The 27,800-nt window shown below is 41.4% G+C and overlaps 1 protein-coding gene and 2 long non-coding RNA genes across 7 annotated transcripts in view; 2 read left to right on the top strand and 1 right to left on the bottom strand.

Moving 5' to 3' along the window:
• LOC309660146 overlaps nucleotides 1–27,800 on the top strand; it is an 89,651-nt gene that overhangs the window by 14,211 nt on the left and 47,640 nt on the right. The window lies entirely within an intron of this gene.
• LOC309660084 (uncharacterized protein) lies at nucleotides 508–8,482 on the top strand. Of its 5 annotated transcripts, XR_014263123.1 has the most exons (3): nucleotides 508–5,848; nucleotides 6,692–6,792; nucleotides 6,986–8,482. XR_014263123.1 is itself a non-coding variant. In XM_082460625.1 (2 exons), coding segments are annotated over exons 1-2 (603 nt in total). In that variant the 5' UTR covers nucleotides 508–5,246; the 3' UTR covers nucleotides 6,987–8,482. The 5 variants fall into 5 exon arrangements, 3 of the variants coding, with proteins under 3 accessions (XP_082316751.1, XP_082316749.1, XP_082316750.1); XR_014263124.1 differs by lacking the exon at nucleotides 6,692–6,792 and having other exon boundaries at nucleotides 508–5,949; XM_082460625.1 differs by lacking the exon at nucleotides 6,692–6,792.
• Nucleotides 19,623–27,800, bottom strand: part of LOC309660145 — a 72,079-nt gene continuing 63,901 nt past the window's right edge. The window contains exon 3 of the long non-coding RNA XR_014263204.1: nucleotides 19,623–27,121. This is a non-coding gene — a long non-coding RNA (uncharacterized lncRNA). The remainder of the gene's footprint in view (nucleotides 27,122–27,800) is intronic.

The following is a 27,800-nucleotide window of genomic DNA, read 5'->3' as shown; positions in this document are numbered from 1 at the left end:
GAGCTCAAAAATTTTTGTAGTACCATATTTTATTTTGATTCATGGCTACATTCTCTTAGCGTATGTTTAAAATAACTTTTACAATAATAATACAATAATCAGAATAACATTCTATAATTTTCTTTATACTATATATCAGATTTTGACATTAAATTTATGCTAATTTCTTACATTGATTGAGAAATAATTTCATTTATTTTCTAGGACAGTTTACATAATATTAGACTTACCAGTTCTTTAGAATGTAGATATCTTTTCATCTGACCTTAATGACATTTCAACTATACATCTTTAATTACCTTTCTAATTGGTTCTGAGATAATTTTTCTATCAAAATTTCCACTTCTTCTGGATCATTTTTAGTAAATTGTATCTTTGTTTTGGGTCATCCATGACCTCTAGCTTTAAAAGTATCTTCAGTTCATTCTGTATTATTTTTTTACCCTGAGAATCATTATTTACCCTTGGAACAATTAATAAATGATAATCATGAAAATATTCAAAAAAAAAAAAAAAAAAAAAAAGAATCTGCCTGCCAATGCAAGGCACATGGGTTCGAGCCCTAGTCCAGGAAGATCCTATGTGCCGCGGAGCAACTAAGCCTGTGCATCACAACTACTGAGCCTGCTCTCTAGAGCCCGCAAGCCACAACTACTGAGCCTTTGTGCCACAACTACTGAAGCCCGTCCGCAACAAGAGAAGCCACCGCAGTGAGAAGCCCGTGCACCCCAATGAAGAGTAGCCCCCGCTCGCCACAACTAGTGAAAGCCTGCGCGGCAACGAAGACCCAGCACAGCCAAAAATAAATAAATAAATTTATTTTTAAAAAAATGTAAAACAACATTTTTCTCAATTTGTTTTTTGTTTTGGGAAATTTTGCTATTTTTCATTAAAATATGTCATTTATGTTAACATGTAATGGGCTGATTATTATTATAACTTAGGTAACAAATAAATATTTTAAATGTTTTTCCAATTTTAATTTCTAATACAATGAGTCTCAACAGATGCAACACACATAAACAAAAGTTGTTTTTTTTTTTAAGCAAAAGTTTTGAGGGGTCCTGAGACTAAAATATTTGAGAATTGTTGGACTAGAGAAAAAGGAGCAATCAGGAGGAGCTAGGGAAACTGCTCTGCCTGACCAGTTATCACATCATATCCAAGCATACTCCTTCCTGGAAATCTTTCAAGGCCCCAAATGAATGGTATTAATTACTTAAATATAACCAATTTACACTAGTGTTCTTTACATACCAATGCATGGTACTTGTGGAAATGCAATATAAAATCCCAAATGCAGCAAAACTCCTTCATAATCAGAGACCTACCATTAAGTGGCAGAACTAATAACTAACACAGAATAACTAACTGTGTTATATGAGATTTTACCATGTACCAGTGGTTCCTTTTCATGTCCAAAGTCTCCTTTTTAATATTTATTATCATTTACTACCCTCCATGAACCTAATGTAATTAAAGATATTATCTAGCAAACAAACTACATTTGAGTAACAGTTAATTCATTTTCCTCTTTTAGATTGAAAAATAAATAGAAAATTTATTTGGATACAGCCATGGAAACTTACATGGATACAACTCTGTATCCATGTAATAATGTCAGGTAAAGCAAAAACAATGGAATTTTAGTTATTCTATCTAGAGTAATCATGAAATTTCTGTTTAGATTTCTGAAATTTTAAAATAGGTGTGGATTCCTCCCTATACATTATTACCTCCATAAATGATTTGGAGGCTGAGATTTTCTGCAGCATGTTGGGTGTTTTTGTTTTTAATTTAGTTCTGGATTTTTGGTCACTCAAATTGTGATAGTAATGAGTTTGCCCATTTTTGCTCAATCACCAGATATCTGAGAGTCCAAGAATTTGTGCCTTATAGGGATATACTGCAGTCTTAGGGTTTGCGGCAAGATAGTGTTAAAAAGCCTGGGCTCTAGAATCAGAAAGTAGCCTTCTAGTTAATAGCTTTGTGAATTTAGGCGAATAGCTTAGGCTCTTTGAACCTCAATTTCCTTATATGCGAAATGGAACTAATGACATCTGCCTTGTAAAGCTGCTGTATGGCACACAAAATGACAGCATCATTATAAAGTAAATAAGCCAAGTTGTGTTACACATCAATACACTGTTTTAAAAGTTGATATTATCAATATTTTGTAGTATTGATAATTTGTGACCAGAAAAATTTTTTTAAAGAAACCTTTCGTGGTTGGCCCTTGGTGCAATTTTTGCCACGTGTAAAACATGGAATAAAACATGTTTCCATGCTTCCTGTGCAATTGTTTAATACGTACATTTGAAGGTAAATAGTGCTGGTCCTTGGCAAATTTAAAATTGTTCAGGTTTCTCTTCAGACACAAAGAACGATCTGCATTCTCAGATTCCAAGGTGAGCCAGATCTCCTGGTTCAACAGCTATAGGACTGAGTATCCACAGGAACAGCAGGGCCTCTGGTTTGTCTTAGGATTTTGAACCCAATTTGGAAATTCCCTACCCAGACTTATTAGCTTTCTTTTCCTCACCTGGACAGGTCAGTCCTTTCCCTCTCTTCTTAATTCTTCCTCATTCTTCTCAAATACAAATTTAACATTTTCCTACAAATTTTATAGTACCTTAATTAATATTCATCATTATTTTGGGAAGATTCTATATTCTTACAACATGTTATAGACTTCCCACGTTAATGAAATTTCTGACAATTAAGTGTGCTGTTGAAATTCTTCCCTTCTTTAGTAGTTACAGCTGCACTTCTAGAATCTGTTACAGTATTGGAAAAACATTTAAAGTAGATAACACCAATATGCTTTGTCCATAATTAAAATTAACATCTTAGCCCCGTGTTGTGATAATGTCTACAAATAAAAACTGTAATTCTTCCCTACCTTCCAAAGGTATTTTAGGTATTAATCAGAGTTTTTAATTGTGCATGAGATTTATAGAGTAAGGACACAACCTTGCTACTATTACGTACTTTTTCATTTAGAAAACCTAGAAGCTATCGCTTGTCAAAAGCTATTTAGAGATGACTGTAATAGCCAGTCTTCCAATTTTTCAAACTTTTTTTGGATTTTTCTTTTCTTCGAAAACAAATTACTGCTCCACATATGTACTTTTTACCTTGCGGGGTGGGGGGAGGTTCTCATTTCTGAGGGAATATGGCTTTGAGGAAGACACATAATGCCTCTTTGACAATTGTGAAAACTCAAGGACTGGGGTTACCCGGCGAGGTAGGTTTTCAGGAAAATCCGGCCGGTAGCGAATCCCTCTGGGTCTGGACCAATCCGCGCCGGCACAGCGCCGCGCTCTCGGAACAGGGCTCAGCCGCAGACGCCTCGCCGCGCTCGCAGACACACACCCTGGCCGAGCCCGCCGAGTCCACCCCGTTTCCCTTCCTAGATGCCTCGGAACCTTTACCACACTAATCTGACGACTTTATGGCTGAACAGTAGTTCCCAACTTCTGAGAGAAACCCTTTTAAAATTCAAAGCAATTGAGCAGACCCTACCGCCACCAGAATCCAGACTGCGGTAGCCGTACTTTCCAATTGTCTTGTTTAGTGAGAGAACTGAGAAAAAAAGAAAAGAAATCAAGAGCTTCAATCGATTTTGTAACACTTTCAAACGTCTATATATCGTATTAATCGTAACGTTCGCATACATCTGAATGTATTTATTTATGCTGTACGCTGAGTTTACAGGCACTGCTTGGGGCTTCAAAGGGCTTCGCTCACTTCTTGCACAGGGAAGCCCCGAGGGCCCCCAGGAGGCGCCCAGAGTCCGAGACCCCAGACCCCGGAGCTGCTGCGATAGACGTAGAGGCGGTAGGTCCTACCTTCCAATCCACACGTTCCATTAAGCTCGATTCCCAGAGACAACAGGACGCTCTTCCTGCAAGTCGCCGGGGCATCGCAGGGCATCTGCCGCCCCCTATCGGTGGTGAGGGGCAAAGTAGCCCGAGCCCCGTTAGAATCAACTAGAAGAGCCTCTTGAATAAAAGAATATTCCATGACTACGCAGTAGCGAGAGGACTCTCAGGGAGCCTGCCTTTCGCAGACACTCCCCTCCGACTGCGGCGTTTTAATGCAGGTGTTAGCAAGTGAGGGAGACGATGTTGGGCTGTGAAGAGGAATGTGTCGCTGCTTCGGTGAAGGCTGGGGGGGAGAGGGAGAGGGGGCGCGTCCAAGATACACCCCAGGTTCAGTTTATGTTTTCCACCCTGCACCAATCCACCTCATCCTTATGAAAAGCATTTGCCCTCAGTCGGGATGGGATCGTTCATTAGAGCACTGTGTGGTGTCTTCCCAAGCACCTGACCCCTCGTGTAACACCTTGAGCAGAGTCCAGTGACCTCTGCTGTAGAGGTGACAAAGGCCACGGAAGCCGCCTCAATTGTCAAGGAATGGCCTCCCCACAGCGTGCTACTTCTCTGGTTGGGGATGCTTCTTATTTGGTAGGAATATGTATATGCTTCAGAAAAATAAAATAAATATCGAGAAGAAAGCTCCCGGATACCCCGGGCTAATTTTCTCCTAGGACTGAAAGTGTAAAATTTGCCTCCTCTTGGACACCGAGACTGCTAGCAGGCTGGGGACGTGTGTGTTATTGTTACATACCCAGATATTTCTAATTTTATTTTATTTTCTCCCACCCCATTACCACCTCCCTACACACACACACACACACACACACACACACACACACACACACACACACTTTGTAGTATCCTAACTTGTTCACCCGTGTCCATATTTGTCTTGGCCCTTTTGGGAAGAAGGCGTGAGACAGATGAACGAAGGTGAGTGGGGGCAGGGAGGGAAGAGAAGAGGGAGGAGAATCGTCTTCCACGCCAGACTTAATGTTTAAGCGGGAAGACGCTCCCGGCGGAGGGTCTAGAGGACGACAACGGAAAAGTCCCACTACACGCTCACAGCGCTAGTACTGGCGCCCCCAATCTGCCAGTGGCAGCAGGAGATCTGGAATCCAGTTGGTCCCCTACGAGGTCCCCGCTCGTCCGCGCTGGGGGTCGGGCCCTCCAGTGTCGCTGCGAGTCTGGGAGAGGAGGGAAGCTCCGCTAGCTCCGTTCTCCCTCCCGTCTCGCTCTGGCGGCAGCCGCCGGTCATAGCCCCGCCGAGTCCCCGCTCCCGAGCGGCCGCAGGTGCCGAGTGGCCCATCCCCGGCGTGAGCGAAACGCGGGGCTAGCCGAGCCCTCCCAGCGTCCAGTTCCGAGATGGTCTCCGGCGTGTGGCGGAGGACCCCGGGCCCGGACGCTCTCCCTTCCCGCGGCCTGTGGGCGCGGCGCACAGGGGCGCGGACGGGCGGCGGCAGCTCCCAGGCGCAGGCGGAAGGCGCGGCACGTCCACGGTCACGGCCGCTGCCGGGTCTCGGGCGGAAGCGCTGGGTTCGGAGGGGAGGGGCTGCCGCGCCCTGCAAGGCCCAGGGCTCTCGACCCCCGGCGGCGCCCGTCGGTGCAGGAGTAGATCTTAGGCGGCCGTTGCGCCCGCCAGGGAAGGATGGCCCCTGGTCAGTTTCAGCCCCGTACCCGCGCGTGATGGGGGTGAGGCCGGAGCCTACGCGTGTCCGTCCGGCCGTGCGTCTTTCACTTGCACACACCGAGCCCCCACCAGCCGCGCAGGCCACAGCTCCAAGGTTGGCCGCTACCCGCGTCTGCCACCTCCAGGACTCAAAAGCCGCCAACCCCAGCCTCCCGGCAAGCCTTGACTTCCCGGATGGGGCCATGCTTTTCTTCCAGGACAATCAGGACTCCTCCCCTCCCAGCGATCTTTCTAGGAGGCCACCTCCAGAGATTCCGAGGCGATTTCCTCTCTGTTGGTACTAAACTGGTAACTCCTCTCACTAAAAACACCAGGGAGAATCACAAGCTGAGTATTCAGCGAGGGGCCACCACCATCGAAAAAAACACATAGTTCAATGTACGTGGAATGTTTTGATCAGTAGGTTAATGGGGGATAGAAGTTCGCTCTCTGTTTTTGATAGCCCTGATTTTCAAGCTTTTTTAAAGTTACATTGCCCAGTTTTCTGCTCGGTCAACAACGGGAAATGGAATCTTGCCTTTTTTTTATGATTCAAAATCAACTGTAATAACAGTGACTTTGACAATTCACCGCATCTTGTGAGGTAAAATGGAGATGCACACCTAGGTGAGAGTCATTGTGTTATGTAGCGGCAGGCTGCATCCAGCCAACAAGGTCCGTGAGACTCATTCCCTGCCTTTCTCAGCTCACCCACTTGTTGGGACTTTTATCATTTAATTATTTTTTAAATTATCATGAGGCTCTCATGAGTCTGAGAGTTAAGACTAGGACAAAGATTGAGCACAACACAACACTCAAACTATCTTTACCTTTCTTGGGGAAATAATTCCTGGGGCTAATAAAGAATTTCATATCTGAGGTCAAAAAATGTTGCTTTAAAAAAAAAAAACAAGAAACCTAACCCTTCAGTTATACTTCCCTTATTTATTCATCAGATGTTTATGGAGCACCTACCCAGCACCAAACACACACACACACACACACACACACACACACACACATACCCCATACATACATACTGTGGGCTATACAAACGATAACATAACATCTGTTGAATGCTTAGTTAGAGACAGGCAACGTAGTTGATGTTTTAAAGTATTATACCTTTTTACCCTTCCAGGGACAATATGGAGTAGATACCATTATTATTATTCCTGCTTTACAGATGAGAAAAATGAGATATTACAGGCTTGAAATAACTTGCTCAAAGTCACCTAGTCGGTAAGTGGCATAGCAGGGGGTTAAGCCCAGTCCCATACAGAGTCCACAGGCTCAACCACTACACTATATCCTCCAGTCAGATCCAGGAATCTGTATATTTTGGAACCATCTCAGGCGAATCTGATGCAAAGTACTTGAGAACTTGAACTTGAGAAGCATTGATATAATCGCACTCCCTCTTTTTCCTCATCAGAAAACAGACTCAAAGAAGTGATTTATCTGAAGACACACAGTTAATTAATTGCAGAATGAGATCCAGAGAAGCACCTCCTGGTTCCTTGCCCAATGTCCTTTCTACCCTCCAAACCACATCAGTTCAGTCCAAGAGGAGTCAAAGAATGTAAATAATTCAACAATTACAATAAACCTACAGTCAAGTCTTGATTATCCCTAGCTTCCTCTTCTAATTGCTTCCCTTCTGGATATTTTACTGTTGTAGTTCCTCTCCCAGAGGGAGTGAGAAACCGGGTGAAACTCAATTATTTCCTTTCTGCTGATGTTAACTGGTAAGAACTCTTAATATGAAAAAGAAAAGCCGGAGAGGTTTGATAGCAGAAAAGGCTAGAACAAGTTCCTAAAATAAGACTTGCAGATGATCCCTGGATTTTAGTTTTCCATGCTACTAATAACTCCCATTGCTGTAGTGAAGGTGTGAAGTGGGGAAAGAAGCAATATGGATGACCCAACTAATACAGCCATTCCTCCACTCTTCCTCTTCCTGTGATCCCATGCCTACCCAATGTTGATAACTGAGAAGTAGGAAAAAGGAAAGGAAATAATAAAGGGAGCGTGATGAAGTATTCTGGAAAATTTTTTACTCTTGTTTTGGAGAATGGAAGAGCTATAGTACGAACTAGGCCACTGTTCCTCCATCTTCAGTCCCAAGCACTGAGCATAGACAGTCATACATTGTCATTAAAACAAATAGATTTAGCCAGCTTATAACATCCTGACTTCTATTTATTTTGCTTTTAATCTCTTTCTTTTTAACCTACTCTCGGGTCATAGGGATGTTGAGAGGCTGTGCAAGAACAACGGGGACTGCTGCCTTTTCTCAACAACCCTGACCAAATTATTTCCTTACTTAAAATCATTTGCTGATTCCCCATGAACTCTAGGGGATAAAATTTCACCCATTAACATGGCAAACAATATGTTACTTGACTAGCCCCTGACTACTTCTCACCACCCTCACCTCTGCCTCTCATTGAAACTTTGAGCAATACTAAACTAGCTGTAGTTCTATAAAAACACAACGCTGTCTCCTGCCTTTGTGTTCTTGCATTATGCCCGTCCTCTCCCTGGAATTCCTTCCCCACGTTGTCCTCTTGGTAAATGCCTACTATATTGCCCCAAACTCCGCCCAGACAGTGCTACACATGTGAATTCTTCCCTGACTCTGCTACATCTCCCCAAAGCAATAATCTCTTGCTCATGGGGGAAACCACTTCTGTTCTTTTTATATTCTCTGTGATGGCTCTCAGTCTGTGAAAATGATTTTTTTTCCCATGTCCTCTTCTATTAGACTGGAGCTTCTTGAAAATCTGTCTATATAACCTATTTTAGTGTATCAGAAAAATTAGGAAACATAGGATTAATTTATTTTTAAGTAGGATATTATTTACATTTTTAATATGCTCAGTATGTTTAAAACAATAGGTCCATTTGTTATCTACAGGATGTCAAAAAATAGGTCCATTTGTTATCTACAGGATGTCAAAAAAAAGTCTGGAAATAGAGGAAAACATAGTGTATGTATTATACTTTTTTCAGATTACCCCATCACTTTAAATTTAGAGGTACTTAACCTAAAAAGATTTCTGGAGGTTGAAGAAAAAATACTCAGCATATTATTTGAAACTGTAAGTAAAATACTGTTTAAGTATGTCCTGTTTCCTGAATTTCAGACCCCTGGTAGTCCCAGCACCTAAGACTATGTCAAGTGCCTGATATGTAATATGTTAACTGCTGTATTGTTCTAAACTGAACAGAGCAACCAGCTGAAATATCCACTGGTCCAGGGGCTTCCAGTTTTAATTCATCACAGCTCCAGCTTCTGTCTCTCCTTTTGGTGAGCTCTTACCAGCTTTAGTCACTTTGTCAGTCACTCCTCCATTTGTTCTCTCTTTCAGCTAGAATCAGTGCTTTGGGCTAAATTGTAATTATTTACATGCTTTGGACATTTGTTATGGAAAGGAGTCCCCAAACTCTTCCCCACTGATGACAGTACAAGTTATTGAGGGATAGAGACAGTTGATGGAGCAGGAGAGCAGATAAAGCCTCCAAATCAGCTAATGGACCATTCATTCATTTATTCAACAAATATTTTTCCAGCATGTGCTGTCTGCTAGGCTATGGGCCAGGCAATGGCCTGCCAGACCTGCAGAGGAGCCCTGTTCTACCCAACCTTTTTTTTTTTTTTTTTTTTGGCTGCGCTGGGTCTTCGTTGCTGCACGCGGGCTTTCTCTAGTTGCAGCGAGCAGGGGCTACTCTTTGTTGCGGTGCGCGGGCTTCTCATTGCAGTGACTTCTCTTGTTGCGGAGCACCGGCTCTAGGGGCGCTGGCTTCAGTAGTTGCAGGGTGCGGGCTCAGTAGTTGTGGCGCACGGGCTTAGTTCCTCTGCAGCATGTGGGATCTTCCCGGACCAGGGCTCGAACCTGTGTCCCCTCCATTGGCAGGCGGATTCCTAACCACTGCACCACCAGGGAAGTCCCATCACCAGTCTTACTTGTTGCAGGATTTCCTATGGCCGGAAGCTTACGAGTGTGCAAGAACTTTCTATACCTTCCAAGACCATGAGGGCGTGCCCAAACCAGGCACTTAAAGTAAGGGCTTTGCAGTGGATATTTCAGCTGGTTGCTCTGTTCAGTTTAGAACAATACAGCAGTTAACATATTACATATCAGGCACTTGACAGGTTAACGCTTTAGTGACTAAGGAATTTTGTGTATATTGATGCAAAATTTAAGAAATAATTGATAGATATTTAATAGCACCTCTGGCGCACAAATAAACATGTACCTAGAGTCCACAACCCTGAAAAACGGTCTCGCATTAACAAACTGATCTCATACGATAAGAGATCTGAACCTCTAGAAAGTTCACATAGCATTTAATAATACCATGACTATCTCATGTGTTTGTCTATTTAGGTATATTAGTAATGTTCACATTTTCACCTCAGGGAACTAATGAAGAAGAAAACCTGTGACATAGTAGGTACAGTTGAATGTATTTTTTAATATCACTAAAATATACCTTGTACATCAATAAGAAGGAGAATCTAGAACTTTAGATTCTTTAGTCCTGAGGAAAATAATGTGAAATGTAGCAAGATATGAAGAATTAATGAAGTCTCTATATCCGAGGAGTGATTATATACTCTAACAAAAATCATTTTGGGAACTCTTGGCTCAAGAAACATCTCTTAGATTACAGATTTGAGAAATAGGGGTGAGTGTCGGTACCCCGAACAAGGGGCATTTTTAGAAATGTAATTTTTTTTTTTTTTCCTCAATAACACTCAGGTCATGTCTCAATTTGCAAAGCAACCAAAATCATCCAGTCAGTTATCTGAGTAATTTAGGCCCACAGATAAACTATCTTTGTTTCAATTACTTCATCAGTATCACCATTGTAATCATATTAGTTTAAAGTAGGAGAGGCAACACAATGTATTGGACATATATGGAGCCGAATGATTTGTATTCAAATCCTGATTCCCCCATTTATCAGCTCTGTGACCCTGGCCTTGCTTAGCTTCTTTCCTCTTTTTGTTAACCCTTTTGTGAAACAGGTATATCTCACTTGCCCTGTCTACCATTAGGGAGGTATTGTGAGAATCAAATAAGGTACTGGATATGAAAACTGCACTTTGAACTGCAGAACAATTCAAATATATGTTTCTGATGTAGGTCTTACAATTTTTAATTAAGAGAAATATTCCTTGAAATGAATTAAGGAAATATCCAGATGGATTCTTGAAATTACTCATAGCATAGAATTCTCTGAATTAGGTACCAAGAAACTACCTTCTCAAATATTTGTCCATTTTTTTGGTTTCATTTTGTATTTGATCAGTTAAACAAGTCCTGATACTACTGAATCTACCAACCAATTTCTACTCTAAACCAACGAAGAAAGCATCAATGGAGTGACAAAAAGTATCACTGATCCCTCTTGTCATTTTACATAATTTATTTTACTATGAGTTCATTGGGTTCATTATTAGCATCTATGCCAATAGCCTTAAACAAAATATTTATAAATTCTGTAGCCATTGATCAAGATATTTGTGAGTTTATATTCAAGGCAACTGAGAAAACTGAAGGACAAAAAAGTTGTTTTCTATTGTAGATCCTCACGTTTGATTATGAAACCATTTTTTTTCCTAAGCAAAATGATGCTATGAATTCATAATTCTAAACTAGTGCTGTTCAAACTGGAAGTGAGAGGCAAATGCACTAATAAAAATAGCTGTATAAGAAGCAACAAGGGGCATCATAATTCAAAACAACACCCATTTCTTCCAGTCAGGTTTTCTTAAATAAGACATGTCTGCTTCACTTCCCACCTCTATCTTCCCTAGCAGTTGGTGATTAGTGATCAAAATGTATATCATTTTCATAATAATTGCATTAACATGCCCCCACTTTCATCTTATCTCCCAACTACTAGAAAAAACAAAAAAGAAGAAAAATTATTGCAAAATGAAGATACATAAAAAGCCTGACTCAAAACATTTTTTATTTTGGAGAAGGAAAGGGAAAATTTGAGCACCACTGCCTTTCATAGATTACATAAAAATTGTATGTAGAATTAAGTTCCTTACATCTGTTAAATCCTATAAGGTTATAACCATCCTGAGTGACTTACTGAATTGAGCTCCTTTCTAACAGGTAGAGAAGTCAGGTTTGAGATGCTTCTGGATGTTTCTGCAGTGGGGAAGGCAGTGACTGGCAACTCCCATCTCTATGCAAATGAGAACTGATGTTCTCTGGAGGTTTCCCTGGAAAGGCCGAGTAGTGAGTAATGTTCAGATTCAGGGTTACACAGGTGTCCAGGGGGTTATGCTATGAAAATGCCTACTAGAATTATTAAAGACTCTTCACTTTTATGATTGTATTTCCCTGATTAACTTGGTAAATGAAACTGTTCTTAAGCAGACAGAATAAAAGATAGGTCCATGTCTACATAAGAGTATCACAGATGACAAAAGAAGGGGTTTCATGATACACTGTGCCAATTAGTGGATTTTATGAGGACAATTAGTCTAAGTATCACGAGAAAAGAAAAGGATGAGTTGGAAAACCCTCACAGCATCTCCATGGCTCCAATTCATTCTTAACTTTCTTCTGTTTTCCAGCCTTCCTTGAAGAACAGAGGGCCTGATTTCTTGCTTTTCCCTAGTTCAGTTTTCAGCATTATTTGAGAGAGCTGGGTTTGCCAGCAAGAGTTCCCTAGCCACTGTGTGATACTGAATCAGCAGTGTGACCAGAGACTGGTATAGACGGACTTGACTGCGTGAGTGGCTTGGGACACTGAGTCCCTTGCCTCAGTGCTTTGGACTTCTCTCTGACTCTAGGTGTGTAAGTCTGCACGATGTATCTTTTAGTATATAAACTTCCAAAGAATATACAAAAATTTATATTTTACTACCTCTATATAAAAGTTGTAGAACAGGGCTGTGAAAAACGAGCTACTCTGTTTTTGGAGACTTTCCCTATAGCATATTAATTAATAGTGAGTAAAATTTAATAGTGATAAAACTTTTTGAGGAATTAAAAAATTAGTAAGTAATATTCAACATTATTTTCTTTTTTCTGACATTATTTTCTCATTATGAATTCATGTAACAATTAATTCCCGAGTACCCACTATGTACCAGGCACTCTTCTAGGCCCTGAAGTTGCATCAAGTGTTAATGACAGAATTCTGTCTCCGCAGAATTCACATGTTGAAGCCCTAATCCTAATGTGATACTTTTGGAGATGGGGCCTTTGGAAAATAATTAGGGTTAGATAAGCTCATGAGGGGGACCCTCTGATGGGATTAGTGTCCTTATAAGAGGAGACACCAGAGAGCTTGTTCCCCTGCTCCCCCCTCCCCCGCCTTGGGCACCTGCACAAAGAAGTCATGTGAGCACACAGAAAGATGTGGCCTCCTGCAAGTCAAGGGAAGAGGCCTCAGAATGAAAATTATTTGCCAACACCTTGATCTCAGACTTCCAGCCTCCAGAACAGTGAGAAATAAACTTGTGTTGCTTAAGCCACTCAGGCTATAGTATTTTGTTATGGCAGCCCAAGTAGACTAAGACAGCAAGGAACGAAACTGACAAATAACATAGAAGTAAAATCTACAATGGGTCATGTGGTTATAAGTGCTATGGACAAAAATAAAGTAGGTAAGGGCAATGGGTAAGGAGTTATAATTTGTTAAAAGAAGACTTCACTGAGAGAGTGACCTTTAATTAATGACCTGAAGGAGGTAAAAAGCCAACTGTGTGCAGCATGGGGAAAGAACAGGCCAGGCAGGAGGAGACAGCAAGTGCCAAGGCTCTGATGCAAGAATGTGCCCGGTGGGGAAGAGCAGGCAGGCGAGTGTGCCTGGTGTGGATGGAGGATGGGGAGAGGAGTAGGAGATGGGGTCAGAGGTAATAAGTGGGTGGTGTGGAGCAGACACATAGGACCTTGAGGCCATTATAAGGGTTTGGGCTTTATATAAGTGAGATGGGAGGATTCTGACATGAGCTGTCCTATGTTTTATAAGGAGCACTCTGTCTGCTGAGTTAACAATAACTAGAAATGGCATTGGTGGAAACAGAGAGACAGGAGCTACTGCAGCGGTCAAGGTGAGAGATAATGGTGGAAAGTATCAGCTGTGGAGGTAGTGAAAAGTGGGATATGTATTTGAAGGTGGAGCTAACAGCATTTGCCGATAGCTTGCCTGTGGGGTGTGAAAGAGAGGAGTTAAGCAAACAAACCAGGACTTGGGGCCAGAGCAACTGAAAGGATAAAGTTGCCATTACCTGAATTGGGGAAGACTGTATGAGCAGGTTTGGAGGAAAAAATCGGGATATTTTAAGTTCATAATACCCCTTATGTATTCAAGTTGAGATATTGACTAGATGACTGGATATACAAGTCTTGGGGTTCAGGGGAAATGTTTCAGTCTGAGCTGGAGGTATAAATTTAGGAGTTCATTTAAATTCCTGTAAATGAGTGCAAGGATGATATTCAGAATATTTAACAACTAGATGGCAATCATGCTGACCAATCAGAAGGTGCTGGAGCACAGTTCTAAAGGGAGAGGTGTTAACATTTTAGAAACTAGATCATGGGTAGGAGTGAGGCTCCCAGAGTGAGGCCAGAGTGGTGGGGTAGGAAAGTTTGAGAGCAGCTCTTTACTAATGTGAATGGAAATATTTCAACATTTTATCAAGCATTATAGCATACCAGTGTGCAGCAGTTGGAAAATAGCCACGAAGGAGTGTAGAGAAGGAAGAGAAGGAAAAGAACAAGAGAAGAAGAACAAGAAGAGGTCCAAGGACGCCCTGGGTGGTCCAATATTTAGAGGTTGGAGAGAAGAGGACGACAGAAAAGGAGACTGAGGAGGAAGAACCAGGCAGTTGTGGTGTCCTCGAAGAAAAGTGACTCTGTGGTCCAGTTTGTCTGAGATGGTCCCAGTTGGCATCTCTATCAATGTAATCAATAGTATGCCCAACTTTCACTCTCAAAAATGTCTTTATTCTGACAGAAAACTATGTGGTCTCCCTACAAAGAAGCCAAGTGGAGAAAATAGTTTAAGTGGAAGGAATGATCAACTATTTAAAATGCTGCTGCCAAGTGAAGTAAGAGGATGGCTGAGAACTGGCTACTGGATTTAGTCTCATGAAGGCCACAGGGACCTTGTCAGGAAAGCAGTTTCAGTGGTACAGTGGGCGTGAAAACCAGAAGTCAAAGGAGAATGGGAGGAGAGCGACAGATGACAGTAAATTCAGGCAAATCTCTTAAGAAGTTTTGCTGTTAAAAAAAGAGTCAGAGAGTTGATGGAGAGGGAGTGGTTGGAAGGGAAGGTGAGTCAAGACAGGGTTTAGATAATGCTATGGACTGAATATTTGTGTCCCTCCAGATTCATATGTGAAAGCCTAATCCCCAGGGTGATGGGAGTAGGAGGTGGGGTCTTTCTGAGTGATTAGGTCATGAGGGTGGAGCCCTCATGAACGGGATTAGTGCCCTTATAAAGAGACCCCAGAGATCAAGAGCTGCATTGTATGAGAATGAATATATTAACACTATACATTAAAACATTTTTTACCTAAAAGTTCATACTTTTCTTCTGATTTTAAAGGGAATTAAACATTTTCATGGGTGCCTAAAAGCAAGGTGGGCCCTACACACTGTGCCTACTGTACCTGTAGATCCATGGCCCTGGATGTTGTTAAGTAGGTGAGAAAGGGATGGGGTTAATGCACAATAGAGGGCTGGCCTGAGATGAAAGCCCTGGTTTTTCATCCACAGGAACAGGAAAGAAGGCAGACAACAGGGGCTAGGTACAGTGCTGGGAGTTTGTGCAGGGTAGGTATTTGGCATTTTTTTCCCTGATTGTTTCTTTTTCTCAATGAAATAGTAAGCATGGTCATGTTAAGAGTGAGGATGGTGGAGGAGGTATGAAGGTTTGAAGAGAGAGGAAACAAGGAGTGTGGGAGTGTGAATGGATCAGGGAGAATGTAGTAGGATTCCAGGGCAGCACTAAAAGCTCCCTTGAGGTTAGGTAAGGAATGGAAAATGAGACCAGGCAGCATGAGTTGTGTGGTTTTTCTCCATCCACATTCAGCTACCAAGCTATAGGGGCAGGGTAGGCGAGCTGGATTCAAGCACGGATGGAGTTTACCAAGTAAGTATAACAAAGTGAGAGGTAACAGGGCAGTAAAGGTGTATGCAAACAAGTGATTATAATAATGGACCACGAAATTTAAGCTGGGTAAGGATGGTAGTGGGGATATGAAGGGACTGAGGACACTGAATGATAGAAGGCTTGATTATAGATGCTGGTGGGTCAAAGATAGATAGAGACTCTAGGGGAAGTGAATTGGAAAAGTAGCCAATGATGGTGTGAGAATGGGATGCTTGAATAGAGATTATGGAGGGATGTGCAGTTATTATTAATAAGGAGGCCTACATGTAACACATGAATATCTGTTACACAAAATTCGAATAATACCCCACAACCCCATACACTCTCCAAAAGTAACCAGTGTTATGGATCTGATATGTAGCAAATGTACAGCACATATACATATATACATGCAACACACACATTGCTTCAGTGGCTTATTTGTTGTGTTTTTGTTTGTTTTTTTTTTTTACATGAATGGAATCATGCTATATTATCCCATTCCTTATTTTTTCATTTAACCATATAGTCTGGAATCTTCATGATTGCTTACATAGATCTTTCTCATTTTTTTCAATGGCTTCATTTTTTTTCTTTTCAGTTAAGTGAACTTCCAGAAGAACTATCTATTGGACCAGACTAGATATATTTCATGTTTATAATGGTTGATAATATATGAAACTAATAAAACCCAGGCTTCTGGGTTCCTCACTCTCACAGACCCTTTCTAGGACCTGGGCAGGGGTTAGCAACATGTTCACATGGTCATAGGTTTTTTTGTTTGTTTGTTTTAATTTTTTTTTTTTTGGCTGCGTTGGGTCTTCGTTGCTGTGCGTGGGCTTCCTCTAGTTGCGGGACTATTCTTCATTGTGCGGGCTTCTCATTGCGGTGGCTTCTCTTCCAGAGCATGGGCTCTAGGCACGTGAGCTTCAGTAGTTGTGGCACACAGACTCAGTAGTTGTGGCTCTCAGGCTCTAGAGCGCAGGCTTACTGTTGTGGTGCATGGGCTTAGTTGCTCCGCGGCATGTGGGATCTTCCCGGACCAGGGCTGGAACCCGTGTCCCCTGCATTGGCAGGCAGATTCTTAACCACTGCACCACCAGGGAAGCCCCGGCCATAGGTTTTTATAAAATTTACAAGAGTAAGATATTTCAAATATTATTGGTTAAGACTTCAGTCTCTGTCCATATTTCCTCCATGGCACTTTCCCTGTTTTGGATGGTATTGAAGAGGCTATGAGCATTCAAATAAATATTCACTTCCAAATGAATTTACTTCTGAATAAACATGCATTTTCCTACTTAATTCTGAATTCTTTCCCTTAAGGGGGGCCTTTAAGATTGAAGAAGCTGTAGGCTCTACAAAGCCTGGATCTGCTCCTACAGGTTTAGCAATTCTCCCTTAACAGCCTATTTCCTCAGTGATGTCTAGATTCCTGGTGACTTCCTGCTGCCCCAAACATGTGTTGCTGAACTGCAAAGAAAAAGTTCTCTCTCCCTCCCTCTCCTTCTCCTTTTCCCTCTCCCTCTTCCATCTCCCTCTCAGAAAGTCAATACTGAGGTGGCCAGAGGTCTTTCGCTTTCCTGGATCAAGTTATTGACCCTCAAACTGATTTTAGGAAATTATGAAAATATGCAAATAATTCAGATTGTCTCAAATGCTCTAATTTGGGGTATTTCTTTCTGTTGTTGCCTTAATCTCTGCATCAAAGCAGATAATCATTAACTGTGAATTTTAGATATACAAGATAATTTAGAGATCATCTAATCCTATCCTCTCATTTTATAGCTTTGAGAGCTGAGGCACAGAATAGAAGGGCTATGACTGTTTATAATTCTACAATTATAAAAGACTAATCATTTCTTAAGTCAGGCCCTGGTCCTGTGTTAAGTGTGAGGTGAGAAGATCAAGTGAGTCAGGTCCCAGCTCAGAGACAGAAAACTGCTAACCACATACCCTTGTAAAATTCAAGCACAGTCTCCCTTGCTAACAGACACTAATGACTATAATAAATTAAGGAGGGTTTAGTTAGGCAATAAACAATTACTGTTGACAACAGGGTGTAAACTTGATGTCTTAATTAATGTATTGACCAATAGCTCTTTCTAGGTTAAGAGCCCTGGTCCTAATTAAACCATAACGCCTATGCCTGTTCTTTTTATGTACTAGAACTAAACCATATTCAAAATTCAGATAATAGTTGCACAGAGCAAAGTATTAGAAAAATACAGGGACTCAAAATAAACCCAAGTTTGGTCACACTTTCCTCTAAGAGGGATGATACTTTGACTTACCTCCCAGTGTTATGAAGATTAAGGAGATTATGCCTATAAGTGTTCTAAGCTCTTTGGATTTAAAAACTGCAGTTGGCTGGCAGCAACATTTTCTTTATGTCTAGTCTGTGTGGTTCATTTGGTAATGGGATACGACTTTAAAGTAGAGAGACTAATCTTGGACAAGCATATCCCATCAAGACTCATGCATCCAACCCTGCTCTGTCTTGCCATGTGGTCACCATAGGAAACTCGGTACTTATTTTGTTGAGGCTGCCATTGCTTAAAACATTTTCTGAAATGCTCTTTAGGAACTGCTTTGGAGCCAGCTTAGGAGACATAGGAGAAAAGCAGCCTCCTTATGGTTTAGGGAAATTGTGGGAATACAGAAAGATCTTTAAAAACAACAGCAACAATTCATTTAGCAGACAACTAGCACCTTGCAGAGACAAAGTTCTATATGTCTAGCAAAGAAGCAATTGCATAAGAAGATAAATGTCAGGTTAAAATTCCCATGGAGTTGTTATAAGCCTCATTAAAAGCATTTTTAAGTACATCTATGCATGTGACATTCTCCTGGAAGATAGGAAGAGGAGCTTTTTAATATGAAAAGTAAGACATCTAGCATTTGGTGATTTGACAGGCCATATGCTGGCCAGTGATTTTAGTAAGAGTGAACATCTGAGTAGTACATTATAATTATTTAAGCATTTTTATGTACACTGGTTTGTTTTAGCTTCACAACAAACCTAAGATACTCAAAGATTAATAGTATTATCATCTTCATTTTACTTACATAAAAATTCAAGCTCAAAAAGTTCAGAAATAAGCCCAAGTTATCTCAATAACCAAGTTACTGGTTAATAAGACACAATTAACCAATGAGGTGGAACTCAGACCCACCTCTTGTAACTTCTCACCCTGAATTCTTTCAACATTATAACTAATGTTTTCTAGAGTGTGTTATGAAGAATTCTGAACCCCCAAAATAGTCCTTATAGTGATTTAAAAATATGCCCACACATTCTTTGACATTGTTCCCTTCAAAAATTGAAGCTAAAAAAAGGGTGGAACTTAATTCACCTTCTCTTGAATGTGGGGTGAATTTAGTGACTCATTGGTAGATGTGATGGTGTGTGACTTCTGAGAGTAGGTCATAAAAGACATTATAGCTTTATCCTTGCTGTCTTTTAAATTGTTCACTCTGGGGGAAGCCAGCTGCAGGGCATGAGGGTGTTCATGCAGCCCTATGAAGAGGTCTACATGGTGAGGAACTCAAGCCTCCTGCCAACAGCCATGTGGAAGAGTCACCTTAAAGCAGACCATTCAGGCCCAGTCAAGCCTTACCATGACTGCAGCCCCAGCCAACATCTTTACTACAACCTGAGCAGAGACTCTGACCCAGAACCACACAGCAAAGCTACTTCCTGATTCCTGATTCTCAGAAACTGTTTATGATAATAAATCCTTGTTGCTTTAAGTCTATAAATTTGGGGTAATCTGTTACTCAGCAATGGATTACTAATACAGTCTTCAAACAAAGTGTTCTATGATCAATTAAGTTTGGGAAACTCTCTTAAAGATTCATAATGTCTATCAGTATATAAAGGTTCTAGAAACATCCAGCAAAGAAACCTGTTTTTACTTTTTTTTTTTTTATAATGCAGTTCCAAGTCCCCCTTAACAAAATGTCTTTTCACACCCCACAGAACTGGTTTGGGATACTTTGAACTGCAATAGCATAGGTTGCTAGCCATTTCAGCTAGTTTTAATTTCCAAATGAGCATTTAGAGCAAATATCAAAAACTGCTACAAATCTAGTATATGTTTGGGTCTATTGGACATTCTACAAAGCAATGGCTTGGATTCGTTAAAAATGTCAAGGCATAAAAGACAAAATAGTTTGGTGAACTATTCTAGATTAAAGGATACTAAAAGGACATGTCAACTAAATGTAATCTTTGATTCTTCATTAGATTTTGGATCAGAAAAAAAGAAAATAGTCATAAAAGACATTACTGAGACAATCTGAAGAATTTAAATTATGGATTGTATATTAGATAATAGTATTGAACTAATGTTAAATTGTCCAATTATAGGAATTATACTAAGAAATATATCCTTTTTCTTAGTTGATACATGCTGAAATTTGTAGGGCTAAAGTGTCAAAATATCTGTAACTCTCAAATGATTCAGGAAAAAAAAAGTGGTGTGGCAGTTCTCTGAAAAGAAACTGTCTACTTCATGAAGTGTTAAGTAAAGTTCTTATCACTTAAAAAGAGAGAGAGAATAAAGAAAAGTGGTGTTTGTAGTTTGTGTGTGTGTGTGTGTGTGTGTGTGTGTGTGTGTGTGTGTAGGGGCAGAGTGAGGAGGGGTATAGGGAAATGTGAGGAAAAAAATATCAAGATCTCTATCTGGAAGTACAACTAAATATGAAGCTGTGGGTTAGGATATGAAGGCCCTCATCTTGATGGCCAAGTTTCGGGGTCTCTGCTCAGAGGCAGCCCTAAAAAACTGATGAAGGAAGTGAAACACTCTTGAATCCTCCTCAACTTTCCAGTTACAGCATAAATGTTTGTTCCTGACCTTACTATCTGAAAAGCTTCTTCTTGGTTATTTTCTATCACAAAGCACTTAGTAAATCTCATAGTACTTCTTAGTTTTTAAATTTAAAATGTACTTATTCTATATGTCTCTATTGCTCATCTTGTCCTCCTAGACTGTATGTTCCCTGACGACATCAATAATGTCCTTCCATTTACCACTGTCCTTCCAGGGTCTTACCCAAAGCCTGGCCCATAATATGTACTCACAATATTTTTTAGAGTAACTTAACGTCCTTTTCTTTCTTTTCTACTGCATGGTAATCTCAGGTGACCTCTTACATTCAATAGGTACCAAGTGCCCTTTTACTTGGAAACAATGGAAACACACACACACACACACACACACACACACACACACAGTGTCAGTGCCCCATATCATATAATTACTTGTCTCCACAACCAGATTTGCTCTAGAGGTTAGATGAGTGTCTAGACTTAATAGATAGTGTGCTGGTTGAATGGTGTCCCCCAGAAATTCATATCCACCCAGACCTCAAAATGCAACCTTATTTGAACATAGGGTATTTGCAGATATAATTAGTTAAGTTAAAATGAGGTCTACTGGGGTTTCCCGGGTGGCGCAGTGGTTAAGAATCTGCCTGCCAATGCAGGGGACATGGGTTCGAGTCCTGGTCTGGGAAGATCCCACATGCCACGGAGCAACTAAGCCCATGCACCACAACTACTGAGCCTGCGCTCTAGAGCCCACAAGCCACAACTACTGAGCTGGCGTGCCACAACTACTGAGCCCACGTGCCACAACTACTGAAGCCCGCATGCCTAGAGCCCGTGTTCCACAACAAGAGAAGCCACCACAATGAGAAGCCTGCACACCGCAATGAAGAGTAGCCCCCGCTCGCCACAACTAGAGAAAGCCCATGCGCAGCAACAAAGACCCAATGCAGCCAAAATTTTTAAAAAAAATTTTTAAATGAGGTCATACTGGATTAGGGTGTGCCCTAATCCAATGACCAGTGTCCTTGTAAGAAGAGAAAACAGAGGCACACAGACACATAGACACAGAGGGAAGAATGCCATTTTAAGATGAGGGTAGAGATTGGATTGCTACATCTGCAAGACAAGGAACACCAAGGATTCCTGACAACCACCAGTGGCTAAGACAGAGGCAAGGAAGGATTCTCCCCTAGAGTTTTCAGTGGCTGCATAGCCCTGCTGACACCTTGATTTCAGACTTCCAACCTCCAGAACTGTGAGACAGTAAATTTCTGTTATTCTAAGCCACCTGGTTTGTAGTATATAATTTGTTATGGCAGCCTAGGAAACGAAAACAGATGGTTTGTATAGATGGTTGTAAAACTGAACTAATGTGCTCAGATATTCCCTTCCCAGGTAAGCCTCCACTCTAGGCCTGTAAACCAACCACAATAACTGGCCCTGTGAGTCAACTGCACAGAGACTGACCATAGTGGGAAGAGTTTTGATAACAAATCTCCAGCCCACCAACTTGTTAAATAGGGGTTGACAATTTATTTGTCATCCCTCTCAGGGTATTTGCATTTTGCTAGGATACCTAGTCATTCACTATTACATATTGAACAAATGGATCCATTTACTCAAGAGGGTTTATGGAGTGCACACGATGTCAGGCACTGCTACGGGTCAGCCAGAGAACTATTTTAGGACACAGGAGCAGCTTTCCCTGAATGTTCCATATCACATCTTAGAGATCTCCACCTACTCATTCAATGAGCTCAAGAACTTACTTGATATCCCACCTGGAGAAAACAACAACATGTATATCTTCTACTGAAGAAGAATCTATCTGGAAAAGTTATTCTCTCTGAGCACAGCTTGGGGAGATATAAACAAAGAGTGAAGAGGAGGAAAAGTCAGCAGTCATATAACCAGTCAAGCAAGGTCGGACTAATCAACACTGGAGAATCTCACAACACGTTCTCTCCTGGCTTTGCTCCCAGCTCCCTGGCTTCTTGTTTTCCACCTGATTCAAATGCCCATCTTCCTCTGCCTATTCTCCAAGTGTTTATGTACTTGACCATTTTGTCCTGGGCCCTCATCTCTTCTCATTCTGCATACCCTCCCTGGATTTTTGCCTCCAGTTCCACTGGTCTCAATTACCATACAATATATGCTGATGTCTCCCCAGTCTTGAACTCTAAACCAGAACTTCCTCCCAAGCCACACACCATTCAGTTCAACAGCTTACTAGATAGCTTCCCTGGGATATTCTGCAAATATCTCAGATTAAACATTAAAACCCAACCAACTGGGGCTTCCTTGGTGGCGCAGTGGTTGGGAATCCACCTGCCAATTCAGGGGATGTGGGTTTGAGCCCTGGTCCAGGAGGATTCCACATGCTGTGGAGCAGCTGGGCCCGTGCACCACAACTACTGAGCCTAAGTGCCACAGCTACTGAAGCCAGTGCGCCTAGAGCCCGTGCTCCGCAGCAGGAGAGGCCACCGCAATTAGAGGCCCGCGCACTGCAACAGAGAGTGGCCCCTGCTCGCCACAACTAGAGAAAGCCCGCGTGCAGCGATGAAGACCAATGCAGCCAAAAATAATTAAATTTAAAAAAAAAACAAAAACACCCAACCAATTGCTTTCACCACCAAATCTGCTCTTCTATCACTATCCACCATGTTGCTTAAGTAGAGAAACCTCAGTGTGATGAGCTCAATAATGCTTAGTATTATACTTCCTTTATTTGTCCTAAGTTTAGTTCTTTCGACCTTAAAGGGCAACCCAAATTCTAGTTCTCTATGATTCTGTGAATATATTTTTATTTACCCTTTCATTGATCCATCATTTCTCCATTCAGACAATAATCTTATTTTCCAAAGCCCACCTCCATTTTTTTTTTGGAGGGCTTTAATGAGCACCTTGGTCTTCTCCAACTCTTCTGTAAAAGACTAACAAGAACCTAAATTTCTAACAATAGAGTCTGGGTACCTAAATTATGACACATCTATATGATGTATTAAAACTTATGTTCTAGATGAATATTTAATAATCTAAGAAGGGTTTGTGATTTATTATTATAAAAAGCAGGTTTTAAAACCATGCAGCACACGGTGATAATTTTTGTTCCCCAAAAAAGTATGACTACAATAGCCAGGTAAATATTGCAGACTGAACAACATTTACCTTTACTCCTTCCTGAAACCACACTAAAATGACAGTTCCATGTAGGAAATAAAGAGAATAATAAGAGACTAACTGCAGGTGGCAACCCAAGAGATGAGGTCAGGGAAGACCTCTCCAAGATAGCAACATGAGATCTGTTATCAAAAGGATGAGAATGAGCTGTATGTGTGAAGAACTGGAGAGAAGCATGTCAGGACTAGGAAACAAGTACAAAGGCCCGGAGTTGGGAAAGGGCTTTTTGCTTTTGAAAAATAAAAAGTAGGGGAAGCCTTTGATGGATTTTCAGTTAGGGAGTGACATGATCTGATTTCTGTTTTTATATCTTGCTGTGGCAAGGATATCTATTGGAGTATGGCAAGAATGGCAACAGGTGAATGTAAGGAAGTCATTCATGTTGTCTAAGATGATATAGTTTGAACTAAGGGGTGACTATTGAGATGGAGAAATTTGTGCTATATTTGAATGGTATATTTTGATGATATATTAGAATATTTGATGCTGTCTTTAGATATATTTTGGTGGTGGGGAGTTCCCTGGCAGTTCAGTGGTTAGGACTCAGTGCTTTCACTGCCGTGGACCCAGGTTCAACCCCTACTCGGGGAACTAAGATCCCACAAGCCATGTGGTGTGCCCAAAAAAAAAAAAAAAGCTATATTTTGGTGATATATCCTATTTGGTCAACAGGAATTGGATTTGGATGTTGAAGTAAGAAAATCAAGCATGTCTTTAGCTTAAACCAGCTGGTAAAAGCTGTACCATTTACTGGGATGATATTTGTATATTCAGGGTATCTATCATGATTGAGCATAAATAGGGTGCCCCTTGGTGGGGACCAAGATGTACTTAAAAATTACATCACTCACTCTTATGTTTATATGTATAGACTACAAATTACCTGCAAAAAATCTCAGAGAAGACTTATTTGAAAGGAAATTCTTAGTTATTTAAATAACTAAGTATCCATGGTTTCAAAAGGAGGGTGTAATAATATCTTTTTTTATATATATATAATTTTATTTATTTATTTATTTTTGGCTGCGTTGGGTCTCTGCTGCTGTGCGCGGGTTTTTCTCTAGTTGTGGCGAGTGGGGGCTACTCTTTGTTGCGGTGTGTGGGCTTCTCTTTGTGGTGGCTTCTCTTGTTGCAGAGCACGGGCTCTAGACACGCGGGCTTCAGTAGTTGTGGCACACAGGCTCAGTAGTTGTGGCTCTCGGACTCTAGAGCACAGGCTCAGTAGTTGTGGCACATGGGCTTAGTTGCTTCGCGGCATGTGGGATCTTCCCAGACCAGGGATCGAACCCATGTACCCTGCATTGGCAGGCGGATTCTTAACCACTGTGCCACCAGGGAAGTCCCTGTAATAATATCTTTTAAAAAGTGTTTTTTTTAACACAATCTACCTCATAAGGTAGATTGGAGGCGATGGATCATTTTACAAAAGGAGCCCAGGCCTTCTGTGGCAAAGGGCCCAAATCACTGACCTCTTCTCCTTGAGACTCAAAGTAAAATAGACTTGGAAGGGTAGACAGGGTGGTCCTGCCCAAGGCTTAGGAGCTGGAACTGTTAAGGACGCCCCTGAAATAACCTTGAGGGAAGGGCAAGTCTAGGGTGGTATCCCCAGTCTACACTTGTGGAGTGGTCTCCATGGTGTGTGACTAAGGCTACCCATGATGACATAGTGACACATGGAAGGTTTCGCTATGATGAATAATGGCAGGATATCTGAGTACGCACTAAGAGAGCTATAAGTTCAAAGCCCAAGTTCATAGGTCCACTGTGAGGCTAGCAGGAACCCAAGCCAGCAAGGGCATCACACAGAGTAGATAGGCATCTGTTGGATTTTGGGCACAGACCTCACAGTGACAGTAGGAACCAGCCAGAAGCAGTGACAATCCTGAGCTGATCAGTCATTCCAGAGCTCTTTATACCCAGCCCTGGGAGCAGGAATGGCCTTGCCCACCAAACCACCTTCTGCACTGACTAGCTTTATCCCTGGATTTCTTGGGAAATTGGCCAGAAGAAAGGAGAAGGATGTTGGTCAGGTAGGTGGAGAAGGCTTCAAAAGGCTTAAATTCACTCTCAATGACAACAGGCTGTCTAGATATACTCATGTCAAACTGGTTCCAACCTTACATAGACCATAGACCAGACTCTTTTCACTTGGGTAAGAGTCAGCATTTCTAGAAGAATCATTGGAAATCATCATAATACCAGTGCTCATGTTCCACCAAAATAGAGGTCTTTGGTTTCTAGGACCTTAGTTGTATCTTAGTGACAAGCTTACTTTTAAAATGTTAATAACCATTTATTATTATTAGCAAAATCTCTTTCTTAAAAGTTTCCAAATGTTTAACATATTTCATGAGAAAAACACGCCTTTTTTTTTTTCCAGGAGAGAGGGAAAAATTTACTTTGCCATAATACATGGCATGAGTCATGAAAAGGGCTTGAATAATTTGTAGACACACGTTGCTATTGAGTCATCATGAATGATACAAGACCACTTGAATACTGATGAAGTTAAACTCTTTACAACCTGTAAGAAATAAAAACACTATTACTTTATTTTTTTTTTTTTCACAAAGCTCAATTTCAGTTTTACCCTAGAAGATACACTGGGGCTAGACAGCAACAATTCCCATTCACAGATGAGGCCACGTGTTCCCTAAGAAGCCAAGCAAGATCTTCAGCAAAGTGAAAGAATCAAAGGTATAACATCGGGTTTAATACAAGTGTTAACTCTCCTTGTCCAAGAGATTCCTTTCCTTTACAACAATAGGTAAAATAATGTATTAAAAAGCAAACTGGTCCATTTGTGACTAGAATATTCAAGGATCTTGTGATTCTAAAGGTTTTAAGCAATGTGACTGACGAGGCTTGATGGGTAACATTGGAATACTGGTGATTTATTATATAATTTAAGGACCCATCTGTGCAGCTGGGCAAAGACATAGCTGATGAAAATATCAGCTGTCCAGCTGTTTTCTCGGCTCCAGAGAGGTCATGCAGATTGCTTCTCTGGCTGCCATCACCACTCCAACAACCCCGTCTCTGTCAGAAGGACTCTTCTTTTCCATACTCTCCTGAAAAAGCAAGGGCTGCAACAGTGGTCCTTAATCCTGAAGAAGATCCCAAGCTATTTTCTAGGCTAGTTGTAACTTAATGAGGCTTGACAATGATTAAAGAAGTCATTCTCTCAAGCTTTGTGTCATTTTGCCTCTCCTCCCAGCTAACTAGCCTGGGATATGGAGGGGCTATGATCTGGCCTAGTCTCCTGGGTTGAATTTCTGGCTCTTTACATTTACCTTTCGACCCCTAAAAGAAGATTAATTATGTAAAAACAGGCTATACAGCATTATCTCCCACCTTTCAGTGCTGCTTGGCAACTTTATCCATTCTCCATGGCTCTGGGACCATTGACAAGTTTGGTAACTGTAAGGAGTAGAGCAGCAAACTTAGAGATGGGCCCTAAGCAGACCTCCAATGTGTCCTGCTTTGTTTTAACATGATTTACTTGAACCATATGGGTTTCAGCAATCCTACTTACTCTCTTTTCCACTGAGATTGTTACTCACTAAGTGACAGGAATATTGTAGTAGGTACTCAGTATATAGGTATGAATAAGAGAGAAAGGTGAAGAAGATGGTGAGTTGTTGTTGACTAGTAGGTAGGACCAGAAGAAAGGATCAAATCTATTTACTATGTTATAGACCCAGCGTGTATGCAAACTTCTCATTTGATGCAAGAAAGAACCCTCATGCTCAGAAGAACTGTTTCAAATAAACCATCATTGTAAATAGAAAAAAAAAGGGCTTCCCTGGTGGCGCAGTGGTTGAGAATCCGCCTGCCAATGCAGGGGACACGGGTTCGAGCCCTGGTCTGGGAAGATCCCACATGCCGTGGAGCAACTGGGCCCGTGAGCCACAACTACTGAGCCTGCGCGTCTGAAGCCTGTGCTCCGCAACAAGAGAGGCCTGTCCTGAGGCATGTAAAAGGCATTTACTGCCTTTAACAATGAGGAGCTATGATCAGGCAGGCATTGATTTCAAAGCTGTTGACCCTTTTACATGCCTTTAAGAGCCATAAGTAGCAATTTTGACCCAAGTGCAAA

Source organism: Balaenoptera physalus, assembly GCF_965194825.1.
Source record: "Balaenoptera physalus genome assembly, chromosome: 4".
Taxonomy (NCBI): Eukaryota; Metazoa; Chordata; class Mammalia; order Artiodactyla; family Balaenopteridae; genus Balaenoptera; species Balaenoptera physalus.
The sequence above is the reverse complement of the archived record's forward strand: the minus strand, read 5'-3'. Positions and strand labels throughout refer to the sequence as shown.